Source organism: Motacilla alba, chromosome 1A, assembly GCF_015832195.1.
Source record: "Motacilla alba alba isolate MOTALB_02 chromosome 1A, Motacilla_alba_V1.0_pri, whole genome shotgun sequence".
NCBI lineage: Eukaryota > Metazoa > Chordata > Aves > Passeriformes > Motacillidae > Motacilla > Motacilla alba.
In genome coordinates this window covers 52348550-52370482 of record NC_052031.1, presented here as the reverse complement: position 1 = coordinate 52370482, position 21933 = coordinate 52348550, and the positions used below count along the sequence as shown (strand labels likewise).

Genomic DNA, 21933 nt, shown 5'->3' with positions numbered 1-21933 from the left:
GAGAGACCCAAGTGCCTGGTGTGCCTCTGCCTGGGGCAGTGCTCCAGCCCTGGGGCCATGGGATATGGGTCAGTGTGCAGCGAGCTGTGCAGAAAAAGATCTCGAGATGAATGAGAGGAGAGTGGCAGGGGTGCTCTGCAGGCGTTGAACGTTTTCTGACATAGAAGGAAAAACCTTCACTTGCCAAACACCAGGCTTACATTTCCTTCCACTCCTTTCTATAAGAGCAGAAAGTAGGTCACATCCAGCCTCATGCCTGCAGAGATACATTAGCTCCATGTGCTTTCTCGCTCAGTGCATGGAGCAGTTCTCTTTAACTTCCTGGAGAGTGGTTCTGCCATGACAAGCTGCTTGAAAAGGCTGATCTGCTTAACTCGCTCAGTGCTCTTTAGGGAAAATACTAATGATCAGGAGAGGACATGGGGTATCACTTACAGCAAGTTTTAATCTGAAGAACACCAATTTGAATCCAGGTAGGTAGTGACCAAAATCAGTTTTTTTCACCATTTAATGGCTCTCCAGGGCCACATTCAAACAAATGAGCTAGTGTAAATCTAGTTTCCAAAAGGCTTTTCAACGCAGAACACCACAGCAATTACCACAAATTGGTTGTCTCAGCAGAGAAGCTGAAGACTAGATGAGCAGAACGACCACAGTCTTCTCTTAGCATTTGGAGGAAAGCCTCTGTGCATTAGCTCTGGGATGTACTGATAACCATCAGCCTTCTCAAGCAGAGGTAAATAGGAATTTCATTTCTTGAATGATTTAGCAGCTTTCACTTAAAATCTTACTATCAGTAAAGGTAAAAAAGCAGAAGGGCACATCCTTCCCTGAAGCTGGGAATAAGCTGTGTCCTCTGTCTGCAGGTGTTCCCTGGACGCTGCACACGTGGCTGGAGTCTCTGCGCACGTCCTTCCAGCAGCACCGACGGCCCCTCATCCAGTGCTTGCTGAAGGAGTTCAAGTCCATTCAGGAAGAGGAGTACACTGAGGAGCTCATCACACAAGGGTTGCCTCTGATGTTTGAGATACTGAAGGCCAGCAAGGTAGGATGAAATTTGGTGTTTTAAAGCAAATCAGTCTTATTCCCATCCTGTAAGACACAAAAGCTTTCAATACTATTTTTGAACAGCTCTCCCAAAGGTTGTTTAGACTGCACAGGATTATTATTATCTGTATTATGTATCTCGGGTTTTTTCACTGTGGAACATTGGTTATAAACACACAGGCTAATGACTGCTCCTACTAGAACAGCCTAATAACAGGTGCTAACAGTAAGCTGGAGAGACAATAAAAGCTGGTACATAGTGGCGAAATTAAAGTCAAAAGGGTCATGGCTGTGTGGCAAGAGATGTTGATAACCAAGCCAACCCAAAGAGTAATTTCACACCGCTTGTTTTACAGAACTATACAACAAAGCTAATATTCACATTTACTTTGTATTTCTTTAGCCTGCCATGATTTTTTCTTCCCTTCATGTGGGATTTGAACTTCTAAAGCTTGCGAGGAGACTGGTTTCTATGAGCAAAGAAAAGGATAGTTTTTTCAAATTTTCTCTGTGTGTGTTTGTATTTGCAGGTTCCCCAGATTTATTCTTTCAGCTGACGGTTTTTTAGCCAAGCAAATCAGACTAATAAAACCTTTCCAAGGAGGTACCATTGGGTATGCAAGTATAATGGCAAAAGGGGTGATCATGGAGCTAGCAAGGAGAGGGAAATGTCTTACCTAGTGAAGAATTTAAAATTTGTTATAACCAATAGTCTCTTCTCTACTTGTCCCCCTGAGAGTCAGTCACTCCCAAGGAATGCTCGGTCACTGTCTACTGTTACTAGAGTATCACTGTAGTGATGAAAAGCATCAAAATTATTTGATTGGTTTTCTTTTTCCTCATACTCCACAATACATGTTGGTATGGCCTTCTAATTGTTAAACTGAAAGTAACTTTTATCACCCAACTCTGTGTGTAACAGCCAGGAGCAAATAATTTTTAGCAATAGCCTAAATAATGTGAAAAGGGGAGAGGTTCTGGTATAGGTACTCAATACTAAATATTCCAGACTTGGTGTAGCTAATGATGGCCTGCTTGGATTTATTTCTTGTATCTTGCAGCAAAAGCAGGCTTGGACTAGAGTCCTGAGCAAATCCTGCATATTTGTTCCAGCATTGTTCTGATTTTTGCTCCCATGAGCCTTCCCTTTGCAATTAGTTTGTATTGGATGAGTATTTATGGGGAATATTTTGAGATAGGTTTTAGGAAATTGTTCCAAAACCTAGGATTTGTAGATTCCTTGTTCTGTACTCACTAGGGTTAATGTATGTTTATCCAGAAACTACCAGCAAAGTGCTGTTTGGTTTGAAAGTTGATATGAAGCAATCATATTGAAAACTTAATAGAGAATACGTTTAGACCTTGTAATTTAGGATGAGAGGTGACTTTACTTGCTTTTCTCATGGATGGCTGAAGCCAAGGCCAGCAATCATCATTAGAATAAATCATTTGCATAGGATTATATCTTTAGTACATCTATGTCTTCCACAGTCTATTGTCAGAGACCTGGGAAAAAAATAAGACTGCTACCTTCTGCTTTGAGTTCACTTAGAAAACTAAAATCTGGAGAGGCAAAACAACTGAAGTATCACAAAAACCCCTACACAATGAAGAAGAAGTCTGTGCCGATCTTTATGCCTGCTCCTGGGCCTGGGGGAACTGCCTGTCTTCATGCATATTCACAAACACACACTCACACAATGTTTCACAGTCTTAGAAAAAATAATTAATGATTCTGGGACACTGTAAGGGTTTACAAATTGTCTGCAAGTGTTATGAATTATTGTGGTGGTCTTGCCCAAATGGCCTCTTACAAAGCTCTCCCAGACAGAAATGAGGAAAGAGACTATGCAGCCCTTTGGAAGGAATCTATATAAATTCATTTGTAGGAGATTGAGCCAATAAAAGTTCTCCCTGGTCACTCCATAGAAGGCAGCTGAGGAGAGCTGAGGTTTAAAGGATCTTCTGTTCCCTTTCTCTGGAAGGGCTGAGAGCAGAGATTTTGTGTATACCCACAGAATAGAAATCTCCTTTAAGAGGTGCAGAAGGACCATAACTATGGTTCACATCCCTCTCTCTCTTGACAGCAAACTGTAAAGCTCTGCATTTTGTAGAGCTGTGGAGAGAGGAGCTTGATTTGCCCACATGGACATGCTTTTCCCTGTGGGCTGGAAACTTCGAGAGAGATTATGACTCTTGCTAAACATCACAGTGTGGCCCAGTACATTTCCTTAATGAGTTTTTCAGGGCAAAAAGTATAAAATAAGCAACTAGGAAGCAGAGAGACACTTAGCAGTTCTTTGCTGATGTAAAACAAGATGTCCCATTTGCTACATATTGTGATGCTTGGTATATTTTAATTGCATGGCAACTTGCACCTAGTAGAAATGGTATTTTGCGTTCCTATAAATAGTTCCAGCTATCCCATAATCTCAGAACAATTTACTAATATTAATGAGTTGAGACATGAAAGAAGATCTTATCCTCCCTTCACCAACAGGGAAACGGAGGTAATTAAACAGGCGGATTTTCGGTGTCTCATGGAGTGACAGTCCCAGTCTCAGAGGCTGTGATAACCTGGATAAGCCGGACAGCAATTCATAGTGTTGAGTAATTTGACCAGAGAAGCTCCCCAAAAATCACATAGAAACATAAGGGCAGGTCTCAGGGTAGGAAGCAAACTTTCTGCCCCCACCTTCTGCTTTGCACTGTCGTACAAGTTGTTCTTACAGGTTCCCAGGCCATGCAAAAAAACGACCAAAAACTATAGATCTGAAAATATTAAAGAAAATGTAACCAATACCTACAAGAACAATGCCAGATATGAGGAATCCCTTTTGTCTTACAGATGGTTTATAAAATGCCTGTTTCTAAAGGATACAGATGTGAGGGTTCATGTGGGAACTCTGCCAGCACTGATGTTGGTGACCTGTAGGGTGGCAGGGTGGAACTCCATTCCCATGTATGTGCTGGGATGCTGACAGTAGAAACAAAACAAAACAAAAAAAAAACAAAAACAAACACAAACAAACAAAACCCAAAAAAACCAAACCAAACCAAAACAAAAAAAAATTGCAGAATTTCTGATGCTGTAACACAGAACAGCAACAAAAATTGGTGACTCAGGCAAAACTGCCTGAGCTCAAGTCCCTGGGTTTATTGCCTTTCCTCAAGCTGTGAAGTCAGTGGGGGAGAACAGTGTATAGGTTGCACATTGGTTGTTCACTGCTGCACTGAAGCCCTAGAGGAAGTCTTCCAAAAGCACAGCTGAAGGTTTGATACCCAGCTCCTGGTGGCTTCCAGTGGGATGTAGCTCTTCAATTTCCTTTCATCCCTTTAAATGTCTTGTATCAGCTGCACCATTGAGAATTGCATGGGGAGTGGGGAAGAAGCAGTGTTTCCATGCTGAGGCCGAGCTGTGAGGACAGACAGAATCGCTCTGCAGTTGCTCCCTCTGCAGCTCCTGCTGTCCTGCAGTGAGTTTGGGTCATTACCAAATTAAAGATCAGAGTCAAGGCACTCTAGAAAAAGCAACATCTGTGGCAAAGACTGGAGAGGTCAGTTTAAGTCGCCTCTCTTGAAAGCAAGCAAAACCCAAACTGGAAAACTGCAACAACTAAAAAATGAAGAAAGGCATGTGATGGTTTTGGGACACTGCATGGGTAGGAAAGGCACTGCCATTTAGGGGTGAATTCAATTTCTTTGTAAGACAAGCACACAAACATAACCTGCTAGAAGTGGTTTTGACAGGGCTGTGTGGGGCAGAAGCCAGAGAGTCCCTTCTGGGAGCGAGTAGCCCTGAGCTAAACTTTAGCTGCTGTGTAGAGCAGAGTCGAGTCCCTCAAAATTAAAATGGTGCTGGAAATCTTATTATGGTAGAATGATAGGAAGAGACAACTGAATTCCTGCCTGTCGGTATCTGTTTTGTGCTCTTTGTGGCCTGGGCAAACTCTCCCAAACTCCTGACTGAAAGCTTTCCTTTCCCTCCAGCTGAGGTTGATGTTTACATTGCCTGAGCTTGACTCTGAGCTGGATTGCCCACCTGCCCCATGTCAGAGGACCATATTTACCAGAGAATGCCCCCCCCCCCCCAGATAGAGGCTTTTAAAAGAGCTGTGTGGGGGCTGCATCCAGGTCCATGGGCTTGTAGTACCTGAGGTGAGGCTCACAGGTCAGCTCTTCTGTTTTTGCAGAGATTCTCTGTGCAGAGATGTTTCTGTGTCCTCTGTCTACGAAAATCCTGGAGATGTTCAGTTTGATCTTGACATTTCCACAACCTGAAAAGACAGACTCAAGCCCACAACCTTGGAAGTTAAACACATCTGGCCTTTGGAGGAGGTTGGGCTTAGGTTTGCACTCCAGGGCTCTGCATAAGACTGAATTGTCATTAAATCACCCAGCTCCATCCATGCAGATTGGCCAGCACCTTTGCCAGTTGTATGAGGTCATGAGCCAGTTTCATCCACTGCTTTTTCTGCCTACAGCAATTTACATCAGCTTGTCTTTGGCCTATTTTTTGGAGAAAGTATACAATCTTTTAATTCCAAATAATCTCTCTTACAGCTTTCTCCCTTTCCCTCACAGGACCGGTAAGGAAAGGAGCTCTTTGCCATTTTTTTGAATCCTGTGTGGCCATGCATTGCTGAAGTGCATGTGTGAGTCTACACGTGCATTGAGCACATGTGCTGAAGCATTGTCTGAAGCTCCTAGAGGTGCTTCACACCAGGAAAACTTGGCTTAGGACTATAAGTGTTCCTGCTAGTGTATTGTCTAAGACTAAATCAGCTTGAGAAGTCATAGGAGCAATCCTTCACTGCCATACCTTGCATTCTGAATGTCTCTCTCCATCCTTCCCATCCATTTCTGTCAGTGACAACATGTTTATTTTATTTAGTTTTTTTTTTAATATTTAGCCCATTAGTGAGGTGTTGGGTAGCCAGGCTTGTTGAAAGATGCAGGAAACTACTTTACAAAGATGTTTTCTCAGGATTTAAAATGTGTGCAGCTTTCAAGCCTTTAAAAATGCACCTACAGGCAGCTGAAGAAATGTGCAGGAATGCACAGACTCTTTTGGAAGGCTGAGCTGTTTGAATAACAGCCAGCAGTCTGGTGCTGACAGTTACTGAGAACAAATAGCAATTCAGAACAATAACCAGTTTTAAAATTCCAAAAGGATTCAGGCATGTGGGTGTCTTGAGAAATCTAGCCTATGTGGTTTTAAAGCAAAAATACTCTTTCAGCATTAATTTCTTCATTTGGAAACCGAAATCTCTTAAAAGGAAAGTTTTGGGGTGTTTTTTAAAATATACTTCTCAGAGACAGCCTCTGTCACAGATGCACTAACTACTGAAAAAAGTATTTTCATGTTTCCATCAAACAGAACACAGCCAGAAAGACTGAAGCATCTGGCTATTGTTTTCCAAGAAAATTTTCAGAAGCTGAAGCTTGAGATGAGCATTCAGTTTCTCTGTTACTGGGATCGAATTCTTTGTTTTTCTGGATTTGATTCTTCTAAAACAAATGTTGGAGAATGTCAACAGGCTCAGCTCATGTGTGTGTTGTACTAAGTCCAGGCATGGTGGTCAGCAAAAATCAGTATTTCTCCAGGGTATGCATTTGACCTAGAAAGTGGCACTGGAAGACAAAGGAGCTAGAAAATTCCAGTTTTTTCCATTGCTTCATGGTGGGCTGAAATGAGTGTTTCACATGAGCTTGAGTGAAGCTGTGTTTTGTTGCATGAAGTGAGTGCCCTGTTCTGCAGGAAGGGCTAAGGGTAGAGAGGAGAGGTGAACCCTACATAGCACTGGGCCAGGCACTCTTGTCATAATCATGTCCCAAGGGAATGTCTTCCCCTGGGAGAGGGCTGTCCATGTTTCTCTTACCTGGAGACCATCAGAAAGACTCCTCTCTGTCTTGCTGAACTGCTTTTCAACAGAAAACTGAGCTTTTATTGTAATGAAAGGTTTCACTAGGATATTTGTTTCCCACTTAATATTTTACCTTTCTTGGAAAAAATTGACACCTGAAAATGGAGTATTGTGGCTGAAGACTGAAGTACTTCAGCTGAAGAAAAATGTGGACTTTCCACAGAGGAGACAGGCGCACACGAAAAACCTGCACTAAAAATAACCCTGAAGACACCCCAGGATGCTAAAGGGTCTGCTTATGGATTCCATGGAGTGGCTGGTGACCTTCTGTGTGTCATCCAGTGCCCAGCCAGCACGTGATGATCGATCTTTTGGCTGGGACTTGCTGTGATTTTGTTAGTCAGGTTTCACTGTTCTCAAGCAGCTGCAGTGATCTGTAGCATTGCCCATTGTCACTTGTAGCACTTCTGTGTCTGAACAGTTCCGAGCAAGCCGGAGCCAGGTTATCCACACATGTACATCCTGCATTCTGCGTGTGAGATGTGAGCGCCAGGTACTGAGTGAGTGGCATGTTAATAACACACTGTTAACCCCATCCTGTGGTTTCATATCACATATTCAGCTTGGTGCTTACTAACACAGGTTTGATTTTGTTCCTACCCTCTGCTACCTTCTAAAATGTTCTCCTGCCACAGGCGGGAGCCTTCTTCATTTACAATAAATAAATGCCATGGATGTGACACCTGTCCTTTTCTGGGCTCTCACCCCGGGATTAGACTGTGCCCATGGATATGAGCTTTTTACATACAATGCACAGCTGGGATATAAAGAGCCTTTTGAAAAGGAGGCTTGGCAGCTTTCCCAGAAGCAACGGAAGGGTCCATTTCTGCCTTACCTGTGATTAATTCTTTTCCGTTTGTGTTTGCAGTGGAGGGGCTTGAGCCCAACACTAACAAAACCTATTTTGTTGTGCAGTTTACTGCTTCTAACTGTAGCTCCAGCCTCTGGGGCTTCCCTCCCTTTCCAGCTGTTTGACTAATATTAATTCTGTGTATGCTGCTTAACCATCTAGGAGTGACCATCTGAAGTGGCATTTATTCAGTTTTGAGGCATTTGGTGAGGGTGAATTATGCAAGACGATGGTAGTGGGAACACCTGTGCAAGGGTGGAGACACTTCTGAGATGGAAAGGAAGGTCTCAGAGTTGGGAGTGTTCAGGGATGGGGGACAGCAAAAAGCCTTCTACGTAACTTCATTCTTTATCATCTTTTTCTGGGAATCAGGAGCACGAGTAGAGGACTCATTCAAGGGTATCCCAGCATGTTGGGGATAAGTCGTCAATGGGCTCAGAGTATCCTGAGACTACCACTGCTGGAACAGCTGCTGGGGTCTGCATGTGAGATGGGTGACTGGAAACAGCACTTCTGCCACTCTGCATTTAGCAGAGAAACGGGTCCCCTGAGCATCCTCAGGACCAGAGAGAGAAGATACCTTTGCCAGTGTCCCTGTTCTCTGAGCAGTGGGGTTTCTCAGCTTGCTGTGGAGTTGTGTATTAACAGGCGGACACCAAGCCCAGAAGAATAAGTGTTACCTTTTCTGCCTTCATGTGGTGAGCTTTTGGTTTTTGGGCTGTGTGGTAGAGGAATTTGAGGACCTTGCAGATTCAGGTTAAAACAGCATTAATGGAACTGAGCTGGTGAGTATAGCATCAGGAGAAGACAACCCTAAAATACTGCTTGTGATTTCAGAGGTAAAGAAGCCTGACTTGTTAACAAGAGGTAGCCTTGTACAGGGCAGCCACGTGGTGGTGGTAGGGTGTCTGTAGGCTGCTAAGAACTAAGCAGTGGGGTTTGAGCAGTCTGCAACACACATTTTATCCTGCAGAATTTGGGGCATAGACATGTGTCTTGCACAGGCAGTGGAGAATATTGGCTATGGATTTCCCAGTTGTGTCCAGTTGTAGGAACACATCCCAGGATGGCTGTGCTGCATTGATCCATGTAACCTGGAGTGGAGGAAGCTCTCCCAGGGTATGTGCTGAATCCTGGAGGAGACTTCCCTGAATCCTGCCACAGACCTTTGTCAGATGGACATTCAGGAAAAAATATCTCTGCACTTCCCACCCAGGTCTTCACCTCTTCTCAGATCAATCAACAAGGCATCTCTTGTCCAACAACTTGAAAGCCTCCAGCTTTGCTTCAAAAGACTTTATAAATTCCCCTCACAGTTCAAGTGCATTCAGCAGGACTGGGGAATTCCTTTAGATCTCTGCTGAAGAATGCTTTTAAGTCAGGGGACTGCTTGTATCTACAAAGCAAAGTTGCTTGTTCACCAACCAGCTCTCTGCTGGAAGCACCATCTCCCTCAGAAGACTCGCCGTTGTTCCCTGTTCCCTCTTTCCTATCTGTAAACTACCCCATGGCTAGGTAAATATTTTTGTTACATCCTGTGCCAAGCATTCTTCCCCCTCCCACAGAAGAAGATGTGCATCGGCTCCCTTGGAGTGCAGATGAACGCCCATGTCTAAAGGGAGGCTGGCCTCGCTCCAGGTGCCAGCCTCACACATCCTGGCACAATGTTTTCCAACATCAAACTGTAGCAAGAAAACAAACCTCGGTTTGCTCCCCCAGTGTTAATCTTGCTGCCCACATCTGATGCAGTGAGCTCTTACAGCTGGGCTTTCACAGTTAGGTTGATAGGATGAAAGGATAAACAGGGAAGAATTATCCATCTTGGTGCTTAAATGGGAGCTTCTGAGCACCTCAGTGTGGGCACCTCAGTGGTGGGCACTGTGGGAAGGCGAAGGTTGAATAGGCTGGACGTGTCCTCCTGTCTTCCAGAGGAATGCTTGCGCCCCAGGTCATGGACTTTTGCAGTTGTTCCCAGTCACTTCACAGGCAGCCCAAGTCCTCCAAGATCAGGATTTGGCTTTAAAAAGCCAATTTTTCCCCAGCCATCCAGCTGCAGTTGAAGTATCCCTTTTCCCTCTCCTATTTCTGCCTGGTTTATTGGTAGAAGTCAGCAGAGGCACTGTGGGGAGCAGATCCAGTGCCACAGCCCTGTGAGCTTGGCTACATGCTGGGGATGTGGGAAGGAAACTTAGTGTGCTGTAATAATTTACCAATCCTCTCCCTTGCTGCTGTTTGTTAGCAATGACTCTAAATAAGCGCATGCTTCAGCTTTCTTGCTGAGCACATTTTTTGGCCTTTGGATGGCATGAGATGTATTTAATGTTATCAGTAGAAGCCGAAAGTCTCCAGCCTCCTCTCTGCCAAATGAGGTCAGTGGTCTGCATGGGAAGTCTGAAGCCACTGTCTATTTGACGGCCCTCTTTCTTTGATGTGTCCATCCTAAGGTCTCTTTTCTCTTTTTCCCATCTCTGTTCCATGTCTTGGGGTTTTTAAGCATTTCTCATGTGAATGTATCACATTTTGAGCTAATTAGAGCTTAGTTTACACCATATTTTTCATGGGCTTGTGGGCAAAATGGTTTTGTAATGGGCTTGTATCGCACACAACAGAGTTGGTGACCCAGGGAGCTGGCAGCCCCTTGCCCGTGTAGGCAGGCTCCCATGGCATTGTCTGCAGGCATGACTAGTTCTTTATATTGGTTGGACTTACTAGTAGGGATCTCCTTCTCCCACTTGGGTGGCTGAGTTTGGCCTGTCCCTCCCTGGTCTCACTGCAGCTGGATGTCCTGGTCCATGGTGTTGTGGTTTGGTCTGGTGAGTTGGGCCTCCAGCTCCTAACAAGTCCCTGCAAAGCCAATACCCAGATTTTCCATCAGCACGTTCCCACAGACATCCTGGAAGTAGGAGATTCATTGTCTTTATTGATGTGTGTGTGTGTTTTCAAGAAGCTATTGCGTAGGCATAGCTGTGACTGGGACTGGTGAGTTCATGGAACCCACAAAAACCTCAGTGACAGACAGGACCTATGCACCCCAGCAGATTGGGGAGGGGGCTGCCAGGAGCTCTCCTCTTCAGTGCACTTCGCTTTTATTCATTGCAGGTAAAGGTGAGCATTGTTTCTCCTCTCCAGAAGCTTCCCTCCACTCTAACCGTGGGATTGTCCCCATATTCTGTTGTATTTTCTGACTTCTAGAATCTTCCAGATCCAACTGGGAGCTGCCCTGCTGGTAATCAGCATCCCTCCAGACGCGCTCCTCCCTGCCTGACTCAGTCGGCCCTGGCGCTTCGGCACAGCCCTTCCGAGCAGAGAAGAAATTGCTCTTTCTGCCCTGTCTGTCTAAAGCTTCCCCTCCCAACCCTCCCAGCAGCTGAGTCACTTCTTTCTTTAAATCTGGCCTTAAATCTTCCTTTTCTCTTTAGCCTGTGATTCACTCCCTTTGTGAGGCGCTTTGCAGAGCTCCGACAGGAGGATGCAGAACAGTGAGATGCTCCTGGGGTGAGACACCCTCCTTGTCTTGGAGCCACAGCACTGGGCCCCTCTCTGAGGGCTGGGCCCTGTGCCTGCTAAATGGTGTCTCTCAGTATGAGAGTTTCTCTTATCTTAGAGTTTCCTTCAGTGCTACATCTGACGTAATAGAAGCCAACTCCTGCCTGCAGTGAGTGTAATTTCCTTTGACATCAGCATGTGTCTGTGAGGGACCAGCTCTTCCCCTTCCCATTACAGCATCTCTGCCACTCCTTCTTGTCACTCGTGGGATTTAAAGAGGACTTCTGAAACGTGTTCAGAGCAAGGAAAGCTTTGATTTCTGCTTCCAAAGCCTGGAGATAATTTTAATATAACAACTATTTTCCTCAAATTTTTATACTATGATTTTTTTTTTTTTGGTCTCTCACCTGTTTATTTCCTTGGCCTTTGACCCTCTTATGTCTCAGTGTCTTGCCATTTCAGAGTTTCTTGGTGTGGAGAGACTCACCAGCCAACAGGGTAATTAAAAGATATCACCATGAATTAGCAGTGTAGCACTGCTGAACTTGTCTAGACTTGCTCCGGCAATCAGCAAAGTGTGGGATAAAATTTGCCAAAGCTTTTAAATCCTGCTTTCATCTGGGACTTAGGTAGTTAAGAATTAAATACATTTCACTACCCTTGCATCTTAGGCATACAAATATTCAAAATGCATAGGAAAGCATCCTATGGCTACCTTGCTCCCAAAGTTGGGGCAGAAAGGGGTGAGGCTAGGGACCAGACCTGGTTCTATGAGGGTCTGGCTTCCACAGCACAGTGGTGCCCACACTGGTGCCAGAGGTGTAAGAGCACATTAATGAAACATTTGGGATTAAATGAGTGGCTGGCCTCTGGTGCCTCAGTCACTCTGTAGGGGAAGGGTCTGTGTGTGAGACTGCTCTTCAAAACGTGTGCAGGCTGTGCAGCTGCATCTGTCTGTAGCTCGGGTTTTCTAAGACGTGACCAGTAACCATTTTCTAAAGAGGAAAAAAAAAAGTCATTTTCCACTACAGTAAGTCTGCAAATAAAATGAACTCGCTGTTGCAAAGGAACTTTGTTTTTGCAGAGGGGACTGGGCTATGGAATTTTGTAGGCAAAGAAGACTTGTCATCCAAGGAGAAGACTTCTTTATTTAAAATTATTTGTGCAGGAGACACAGCAATCAAGTAAATGAGAACTGCAGTTTCTAACAAATGTAATAATTGTAAGCTCTTATTTTTAATAAAGCTTCAGCAATCACATTTTTCACCTTCAAAACAGGCAGCTGTTAAGAACAACGTAACATGTCCTTTGCATACTGATCTTATGTTGTGTATATTTGTTTTCTTTTGTATAGAACGAGGTGATCAGCCAGCAGCTCTCTGTCATTTTCACTCATTGCTATGGACCCTACCCAATTCCAAAGCTCGTGGAAATTAAGCGCAAGCAGACCTCCCGCCTGGGTAGGTGTCACTGCAAGATCCTCGTCGGCTCTCCAGGGAGAGCTGTGGGAAGGCTGTTGCTGGCCAGGTGCTTGAGCTGTCCACAAGTCAGAAAAATCTCAGTTTGAAAGACAGAATTAGAGGGAGGAAGGGCCCCAAACTTAACCTGACATAAAACTCCCACTGACATCAGGAGGGTCATCAGGTGACTGGAGTGGGGCCGTAAATCTGCAAAGATTTGTCTGTGCTGCTGATCAGGCTGGGATCCAAGCCTTGGCTGTGGAGCAAGGTGTCTGTCTGGATCTCAAACCACCCTGGCTGACTGCAGGTGATGCTGCACCAGCACAGCCCTCCCAGCTGGGTCAGCAGAGCCCAGGGTGTTTTCAGGGGACTGAGAGAAGAGCCAAACGATTTCCCTCTTCCTCTTGACAGAGACTTCCTCACACAGGGAGTGGCCTAATAGAGTATAAATGAGCAGAGCCCTCCCCCAGCATCTGCTGAGCTGCAGTTTGCTCTGGGTAGCAGAACTGGAGGCTGTGTCAGCGTCCCACGGCAGGGACAGCTGGCTGTCATTTCAGCAAAGGTCGTCATGGACTTCAGAGCTTTGAATTCCCTTTGTCTGAACTCAGTGTGGTTGTCTCAGGCTGTCCAAAATAGCTTTATGGGCTTTACTAACTAAAAACAATATCCTTCTATTCTGTTGCTTTCTTTTGTCAAAACGGGGAAATATTCAGTATGTTCCTGACCTCTTCCAAATTAAAGTTATTAACTTTTTTGTTTCCTTCTTTTTGTGATTCTAGATCCTCATTTTCTTAACAACAAAGAGATGTCAGATGTCACATTTCTGGTGGAAGGAAGACCATTTTATGCACATCGAGTGTTGCTATTTACTGCATCACCAAGGTAAAACAGAGACACATCTCTGGTTTTTAACAAAAATAGAATTTGATTTAATGGGTTTTGTGGGAGTTTTTTGTTTGTTTTGCTGCCCCAGTTTTTTGAGGGCTAGTGGCCCAATCGTCAAGTTTTTCTTAATCAGAACATCCCCACAGCTTGTTTCTGGTTGATCTGCCAGATATTTAACAAATGCTCTTGTCAATAGATTTTCATCCAGTGAATGATCCATGCTTCTGGCCATGTATCCGACTTTGTTGCACTGAGGCACATTGGCATGGTGCTCATTACTGCACTCAGTTCTCAACCATACAGGAGTCATGATACTTTGATTATTAATAATTTAATGAGTGGTTAAATTCTTGTGAGTGGTTAAATCCTGCCTTGCATCAGTTTCAGCAGTCTCCAGGAAAAACCAGCTACTATCACAAAATTCTTGACAGCATTCGACAACTTTTAAATGAAATTAAATAACTGTGAAACATACCATACAGTATCCAAAGGCAATATTTATAGTTGGTTTCCTGTGCTCAGAAGGCTGAATGTGAGTTTCCCAACTTGACCCAACCCAAGAGTTGCTCACAAATGTTATTTGTATGCAGCTGTATAATTCAAGGTGTGCTTTTAAACAAATCTTGCTGGCCCTCCATAACAGCTTATTTTGATGTGTGGCAAGGACAGAGCTCTGAGTTTGGATGATTTAAGCAATATGGGAATTGATACTAGTTGTGCTGCCAACCCACAGCACAGAGGAAAGAGATTTGCATGAAGTAACTGCAGTACCTGACCATGCCTTAAACTAAGAAATGGATAGTGGTGTTTAGAGCTTCTTAGTAGATGTACAAATACGTTCCAAACTCCAGCTTTAAGCCTTCTAAATTGTGTTCATAATAGAATTCGACACTAGTGAAAGCAAGTAAATTGTTATCTGTATTTTAATTAACAAGATGCAGTCATCATGAGGAAAAGGTTACCATCCAGCAAATGCTGGCCTTGATAGATAAGCTGAGCTCTGAACTGCTGGAAGGTCAGATGAATTAACTAAGAGAGGAAGTACAACGGCAGGTGTTTCTGGCAGGGCATTTCCCATTTTCACCTTCTGATCAACGGGAATACCTGGTTTTGAGAAGTAGATTGTTACATATGTATATATCTCGCATAAGATTGCAATTATTAACTAAAAATATGTGGGCTTTTTGTCCTGAAACTTGTGTCTGAATTTCAGGTTTTGATAATCAGAGAACAGCAACCTATCCAGTTTTCTCTCCTGCCTCTTCTCACACAATTACACTGAGCATGCAGAGGAGCATGAAAAGTCTCAGTGTCTTTTTTTTGCTTTGTTCCAAAATATTTTTTAAACCAGCATAATAGACTTAAGACAAAATCTATCACCCTCAAAAAAGGAAAATGTTCAGGTTTTAAATGTTGCAGATCTTCATAAAAGATCATGTTGCCTTCAAGAAAAAAAAAATTTGGTTCTGTAATATGTGTTATTACAGAATCTGAGTTTTGGATGTACATTTTACTCTATTGTTATATTAGATGTATTTTTCAAAAATTTCTAATTGAAATCTTCTAGAGAGAGGCTTCTTCCTTTTGATTTGAACTTTGTTAGTGTCTAAATCTTGATGCTTTTTGGTGACAAATACGCTCATTTCAGTATACTGTTTTTGCAAGAATTGATGCTGTCATTCCATTGCACTTCTGTACTGTTTTACTGCATTTTTCCACAGAGATAATTGGGCTGATATTTCAGTTTTCTCCTTTTCATTTAGGTTTAAAGCATTGCTGTCTAGCAAGCCATCATCTGATAGTACTTGTATTGAGATCAACTATGTGAAGTATCCCATCTTTCAGGTACAGTCCCCACGCTGAATTTGAATGGAACTTGTAAGAGGAACACCATGCATGCCCTGTCCAAATTAGTACCTATGTATTTAATAAACCAGAGCAGTGGTTTCACAAGCACAGGCTTCATCTCTGTTCAAGCACTGCAGAGTTCTATTGATTGCAAATGTGCCTCAGCAGATACAGCAACATGCATTTCACTGACATGGGCTGTGCACACAAAGCACTGCCTGTCAGCATAAGGCATTTCTTTCTGTAGTTGGCTCTTTCTGTATTTAATGGACAGGTTTGGAAGAGACACACTTCATTCCCTTCCTTAGCAGTGCTCTCCAATCAATTTTGTGCCATGAAAAGCCAGAGCTTGCTGTCTGTACCTGTAGCATGTACATGGATGTGCTTCCCTTCCTTTGAGCTGGCGCTCAGGCAGCTCCACGTATTGACTGTTACTGCTGCACATGATTCCCAGCTGCTCACAATAACTGACAGAGGGATCTTAGCTGGCACTATGCAAAGCCTCCTCCACCTTCCATGCGTGCCCACACACAGCTGGATGAAGGTGGCTTTTGCCAGGGAACGGATAAGGGAATAACCATTGTATATGCTGTGTTTGCCTGAATCAGTGATGTATTTAACACACTGGGAAATACACTAAAAATTCAAAATGAGTTATTCAGTTTCCTGCAAACTGTTTGGAACTAACCAGGAAATCCAGACAATTTGAGGGTGAGGGTTGAGACCTTAGATAACCTGTGAGAAGGAAACACTGAACTTTGCAGAGTGAGAGAATAACCAAATATATCTTTGAAATCAGGAGGCTTGAGCTATTTTAATATACAAATCCATGGTGGTGTTAGGAGAGCCTTGGGTATTGCCTGCCTTGTCCCCTGTTCCTCTATGTCTTGGATTGGTTTTTATAAACGCTCCCTTTGTTTTATTACAGCTGGTTATGCAGTATCTTTATTATGGAGGTGCAGAATCACTCCTGATTAAAAATAATGAAATTATGGAGGTAAGAGACATTTATTTAACTGCAGTTGGAGCGATGCTGACTGATCTGTGTGCCATTCACCTGAGGGCATGTGGCCACTGGGCAAGACCTGAGCACTCCTGTAAGAGCCAGCAGCACCTCACCTGGAGTACCCAGGCTCTCTGCAGTCCTGCAGGAGACTGGGAGACTTTGCAAATACCTACTTAGAGGCAAAGCTGCTGTTACCAAAATCAGGAACCAATTTCCAGCGACTTAGTGTTCCAACCTCCCTATCTCAGCAGCATTAAAAACATCCAATTTGGTTTGTCACATGGGAGAAGTCTTGGCTACATGCTGGGCTTTAACCATGAGAGAAGTCCACAGTTCAGTTCAATTCAGTTCAGCTCAATTTCAAGCATGTAACTCTCAAATTTTATTAATAAAACCATAATCTGCTCCCTGAGATACAGAGACTTCTTTGCCCCTTTCTCACTGGATGTAAAACATCCAGAGAGACAATGGAGAGACCTGGATGTAAAACATCCAGGTGCTGTTGTGGCCTTTTGCAAAAGCCAAACCAAGCCAGCTGGAGCTGACTGAACCTTCACACAGCCACCAGCCATGCAACGACAACCTTACAGATGTTAAGTAATCCCCTTCCAAATACTGTGTGCCATCATTGTCTGCTATGATCAGCAGAACCACTCCAACTATACAGAACTAAGATATATTGATCAAATTCTTGATAGTCATTCAGGGAGTTTTCAGGCAGCCAAAATGAGTGCAGGTCAGTAAATACTAAATTCGGAGCTACTTAAACAGCTGGTAATCATCAGTGTCTGCCACCATGATCACAGAATATCTCAAGTTGGAAGAGACTCATAAGGACCATCAAGTCCAGCTCCCTGCTCCTTGCAGGGCTATGTAAAGCTAAACCACATCACTCAGAGTGTCGTGCAGATGTGCCATGAGCACTTCCCTGGGGAACCTGTTCAGTGACTGACCACCCTCTCAGGGGAGAACCTGTTCCTTATGGCAAATCTGTACTTCCCCTGGTGCAGCTACTTTCCTTTTCCTCGTGTCCTGTCGCTGTTGCCTGTATTATTCTGTCCCTATAACTCTACAGTCTGGCAGCCAGAGGATGGAACTGGTCAGGACTGGAATTACCCTCCTCTAGTGCAGGCAGCGGATTTTTAAGTGAGCATACCCACATTGGCTTCCTGAGCTGTATAGGAAAAGTTCCCTAATTCTCTGTTTCTCTCAGAGTTTTGAAAGACTTCCTGAATTTCTAACCTTTTCTGAAATAGAGAATTTTAGACTAGGCAGTGCAGTGGCTTGATAGAGATGTGTGTGTTATCACCTAGGCTGTTAAAAAGCTTGTGCTGCATTTCAGCTGGCAGCTTGCTCTATTTTTGTGACATCTCACAACTTCTGAGACTCCAGATGTATGACTGATTGATTGATCTCTTGATAACAGACCTGGCCATGCTTTCTCACAGTTTAAAGTAATTACAAACCAGCACATGACTGCTCGAGCCACAGAAGCAACTGGAATAGGATTTGGCTTTATCTTTCAAAACTGCATTTAGTTACTTGCCTTATTGCACATAGGATAACAAGAAGCACCAGAAATACTCCACAGAAATCTTTGCTGCAATTCATAATTGGGGCCAGCTGGCTGCTATCACATCAGCACTGCAGATTTCCAGCACTTGGATTTATTTATGGGATTAAAGTAGATCTTGAGCAGACTGCATAGGAGAAGTCAGAATAATGTCATGGAAGTTTCAAGGTTTTATTTGTTCACCAGTGCAGCATGAGAGCCCCTTTGGGATGCACAGGTTAGCTTTTTGTTATGAGTGCCAAATAACAAGGGCTGTGTAAAAGCCTCAATACCTGAGTAAGTGCTATTTAAACATGTGAGCAGCTTGATCTAAGGTCTGGCTGGGTTATAGCAAGGTGTCAAGCAATGAAGAGCTCCAACCTGCTTTCTAAGGCAGAGCAGAGAGCCAGAGACAATGGAGAGCCAGAAAATTAAATGACTTTCCTGTAAAAGGACAGAAAAAGGGCAATAGAGGAAATATTAACACTGCTGAAATCAACTGAAGAACTCAAAATTCAAGCCATTTTCACCCCATAGGCATGCAGAGATGCCAAGGCAGTGCCAGGGTACGCAGTGTAGTCACAGGGGAGATGCAGGGCCAGAGAGGGAAGTCAGTGCTGGTGTCAGATGAGCTGTGGTAGAGAAGTGACAGATACATGACCCTCACATGAATGCTGGCTAGGCACTGCCTCACAAAGCTGGTTCCACCTCTGTGCACTCATTCCTTGGAATAACGTGGACTTCCGACAGTGTTTCAGTGCTCCTGGCCTGGACATCCCCTGACAGCTACTTTGAAGTTTATTGTCTCTCTAGATTAAGACTGCCCAGGATGGTCATGGTCGTTTGCTTTGAATTCCTCTGTACACTTGATCCTGACCTTTCTGCTGACTTCCTCACATCCAGCCCAGGTGCTCTGTTTCAATAAGATCTTGGGGAACAGTTGAACCAGAACTTCGGTTTTGGGGATGTATTTGCAGGTCTTTTATTGCAGTCATGTTTGCAAAGTGACAAAATATTCTTCAAATCTCTATTTCCTTTTTTCTCCTTGTCCCATTCCGAAGTCAGCATGTGGACCTGAGCAGCATTTGATGTTCTCTCTGTGGATAGATTCCCATTGTGTGATTTAGAAGAGACTGCAGAGGGTTAAAACAACCAAGCAATCTTCTCATTCTGACTTTTTGTCAGTACTTTCATGCTAATTGAAGAAGGGGCAGAGAAAAAAGTATAATGAAACTGTAAAGAAGCAAGCTCTCTGATTCTGTATCACTCAGCAGTTTTTGACTATTTTTTCCATGCCTTTTGGTTTTTTTTAGCTTCTCTCTGCTGCTAAATTTTTCCAGCTTGAAGCTTTACAACGACACTGTGAGATCATTTGTGCAAAAAGCATTAATACAGAAAACTGCGTGGATATTTATAATCATGCCAAGGTAAAAATAACTGCATATGCTTGCGTGTTGTGTGTCTGCTGTCATTCTTGTAGGTCAGTTTTGTAATAAGTAGTTTTATATACATATATATATATAAATATATATATATAATCTCATATGCTTAGTACATTTGTTGCATGTTTGAGATTTGTCATTCATTTACAACTGATTAATAGGTACCTGATATAGTGACAATCCAAAATTAGTCTAAGTCCAGGGTGGCAGCTTCTCAGCCCCTTCCCTGAGCGGTTCAAACTCAATTTGAGTGTACCACTATGTGGGAGATCTATCCCATATTCATGGGAGCACAAACTGATGAGCTGATTCTACAGGAATCACTAAGTGAAGTAGGCATCTCTACTTTCACCTTCCAAGATGCATTTTACCATTTCCATTACCTGTTTCTTCCTGCCTGAAGCCCAGGGGGGTGATACACTCAATGCTGGTGATACCTTGTCAATATATAAAAATGCCATGTTGTGGAAGTGCAGTGGCTCAGAGTCCTGCAAGGATGGTAATGAGAATTTTATGTCTTGGAGAGTGTCTTATTGGAATCAAATTATATACTTAGCTTGTGAGGTTGCCTAAGTCATTAGACACAAAAGCATGGCATTTCTTGTCCTAGAAAACCTATTTTCACACATTGGTGGAGGTGGTTACCACATTGATTAGTTTCAGTTTTTTCCCTCTTCATGTGGAGTAGTTAGATTTTCACTTGGAAGATGGAAACGGTACACAAATAAGTGCAGTGAAATATTTGTCAAGCATTTCTTAAGAGATTTTTTTCTCTAACTTGCATGGTCTATACAAAAGATAAAACTGATGCATTGTGACATAGAGGTTTGATTGAACAGAGTAATCCTGCAGATTGCTCCAAACCCCTGCAGATCTGATCTCCGTTCCCATCATCAGGTATTTCCTACAGAGAATAGTAATGCTGGGTCTTCATGTACAGATAACATGCAATCAATGTTTGAAATAGCACAAAGATCCACCTATAAAAATAAGCAGTGAGGTATATCTGTAGGTCCATTTAATGTAAGAGGAAAAAAATTACAGTGCAGGAATCGTTTGAAAAATATTTTATTTGTCTTGTAGCTCATGTGTGAACTTCTCAATTTGTATTGCTGTCAGTAAAAACAATAATTTTACTTTAAAATCATGTTTTCTTTGAATTGTGAAGTGGGGCTGTTACTTATATCCTGATTGAAGGAAATTCTTACATGCTGGGACTTAACAAACCCAGTGGCTAAATACAGAGCTTGGTTTGCCTGTAAGAGCCCCAACCTGCAAGTTATTTGTGCCTGCAGCTCCCAATAGAAGCAGTGGAAATGGGGTACCTGTGTGGGTTTTACAGCCAGAGTCATGTTGGCACTGCTGTGAGTAGGGCATTGCAGCAATAGCCAACCTGGCTGTGCCTGAATCTTTGACTTCTGGAATTAGTTGGGTTGGAAGGGACCCTTAAAGGCCATCTAGTTAGAGCCATGGTCAGGGACACCTTTCTTGACTTTGCTGCTTTGCAAGCTCATCTGCACCTGCAAGACCTCCCTGACCTTTCCAGAGGGGGATGTGTGAGCAGGTTGGTGCAGAGACAAGTGGAGCACAGCCTTTGTCATCAAGATTGAGAGACAGATACAGTTTGGTGGATGGTCCCTTGCAGGCCCAGGAGTTGGACTCAGTGATCTTTGTGGGTCCCTTCCAACTCAGCATATTCTGTGATTCTGTAATGTGGATTTGGTCATATTTACAAATAAATGCTGACTGGAGAGTACTGATATCATTAATATCCCTGTGGGCATTCCATTTTTAAAATTGCTATCATAGAACTGTGGAATGCCAGCTTGGAAGGTACTTCAAGGATCATCTGGTCCGACCTTTCTTTGCAAAAATACAGGTTAGACAAGATGGCCCAGCACCCTGCCCAGCTGAATCTTAAAGTGTCCAATGCTGGGAAATCCACCTCTGCCCTTGGGAGATTTTTTTCAATGGCTGATTATTTCCATTTCTCCTCAAAGCATGAAATTTTGCATGACAGCTTCCTGCAGTCATATGTCCCATCCTTGCTAAGGACAGCATTCTTGAAACATGATCTGTAATGTTTTCCCAAACCTGTAGTTTCAGGGTGTAACTTCTAGCATGAAATCATGGGTCTGGTAAACTCTGTGGTAAAACTTCCATCAGTTTCCAAGGGAGCAAAGCTTCAGCCTGTGGAATTTAGTTTCCCCAACAGCCGGGGTCTTTTAACATGGAATTACTATGAGAATCATCAGCATAAAATACTGTTTTATTAACTCCTTCCTCTCCACGCATTTATATCTGTAAGTCAGCACATTTTAGACTGTGCCTGTCTAAAAGGCTTAGCTTGTGTATTTGTTTGTGTGCAGCTCTTATGCATTGTATTTGCTGCCTGTGTTTTATCAGAATGGTTATCTTTCTCTAATTTCA

At 43.3% G+C, this 21933-nt stretch overlaps 1 protein-coding gene across 6 annotated transcripts in view; it reads left to right on the top strand.

Annotated features, from left to right (window-relative positions):
- BTBD11 (BTB domain containing 11) overlaps window positions 1-21933 on the top strand; it is a 172558-nt gene that overhangs the window by 137940 nt on the left and 12685 nt on the right. For 5 of the 6 annotated variants that reach the window (XM_038153078.1, XM_038153079.1, XM_038153080.1 and 2 more), the window contains 6 exons: window positions 867-1045; window positions 12665-12770; window positions 13550-13652; window positions 15419-15500; window positions 16432-16500; window positions 19375-19488. In XM_038153078.1, the coding sequence (XP_038009006.1) occupies window positions 867-1045; window positions 12665-12770; window positions 13550-13652; window positions 15419-15500; window positions 16432-16500; window positions 19375-19488 (653 nt within the window). Of the gene's footprint in view, window positions 1-866; window positions 1046-12664; window positions 12771-13549; window positions 13653-15418; window positions 15501-16431; window positions 16501-19374; window positions 19489-20301; window positions 21928-21933 lie in introns of those variants that run through there. The other variant, XM_038153081.1, reaches the window with a different exon arrangement.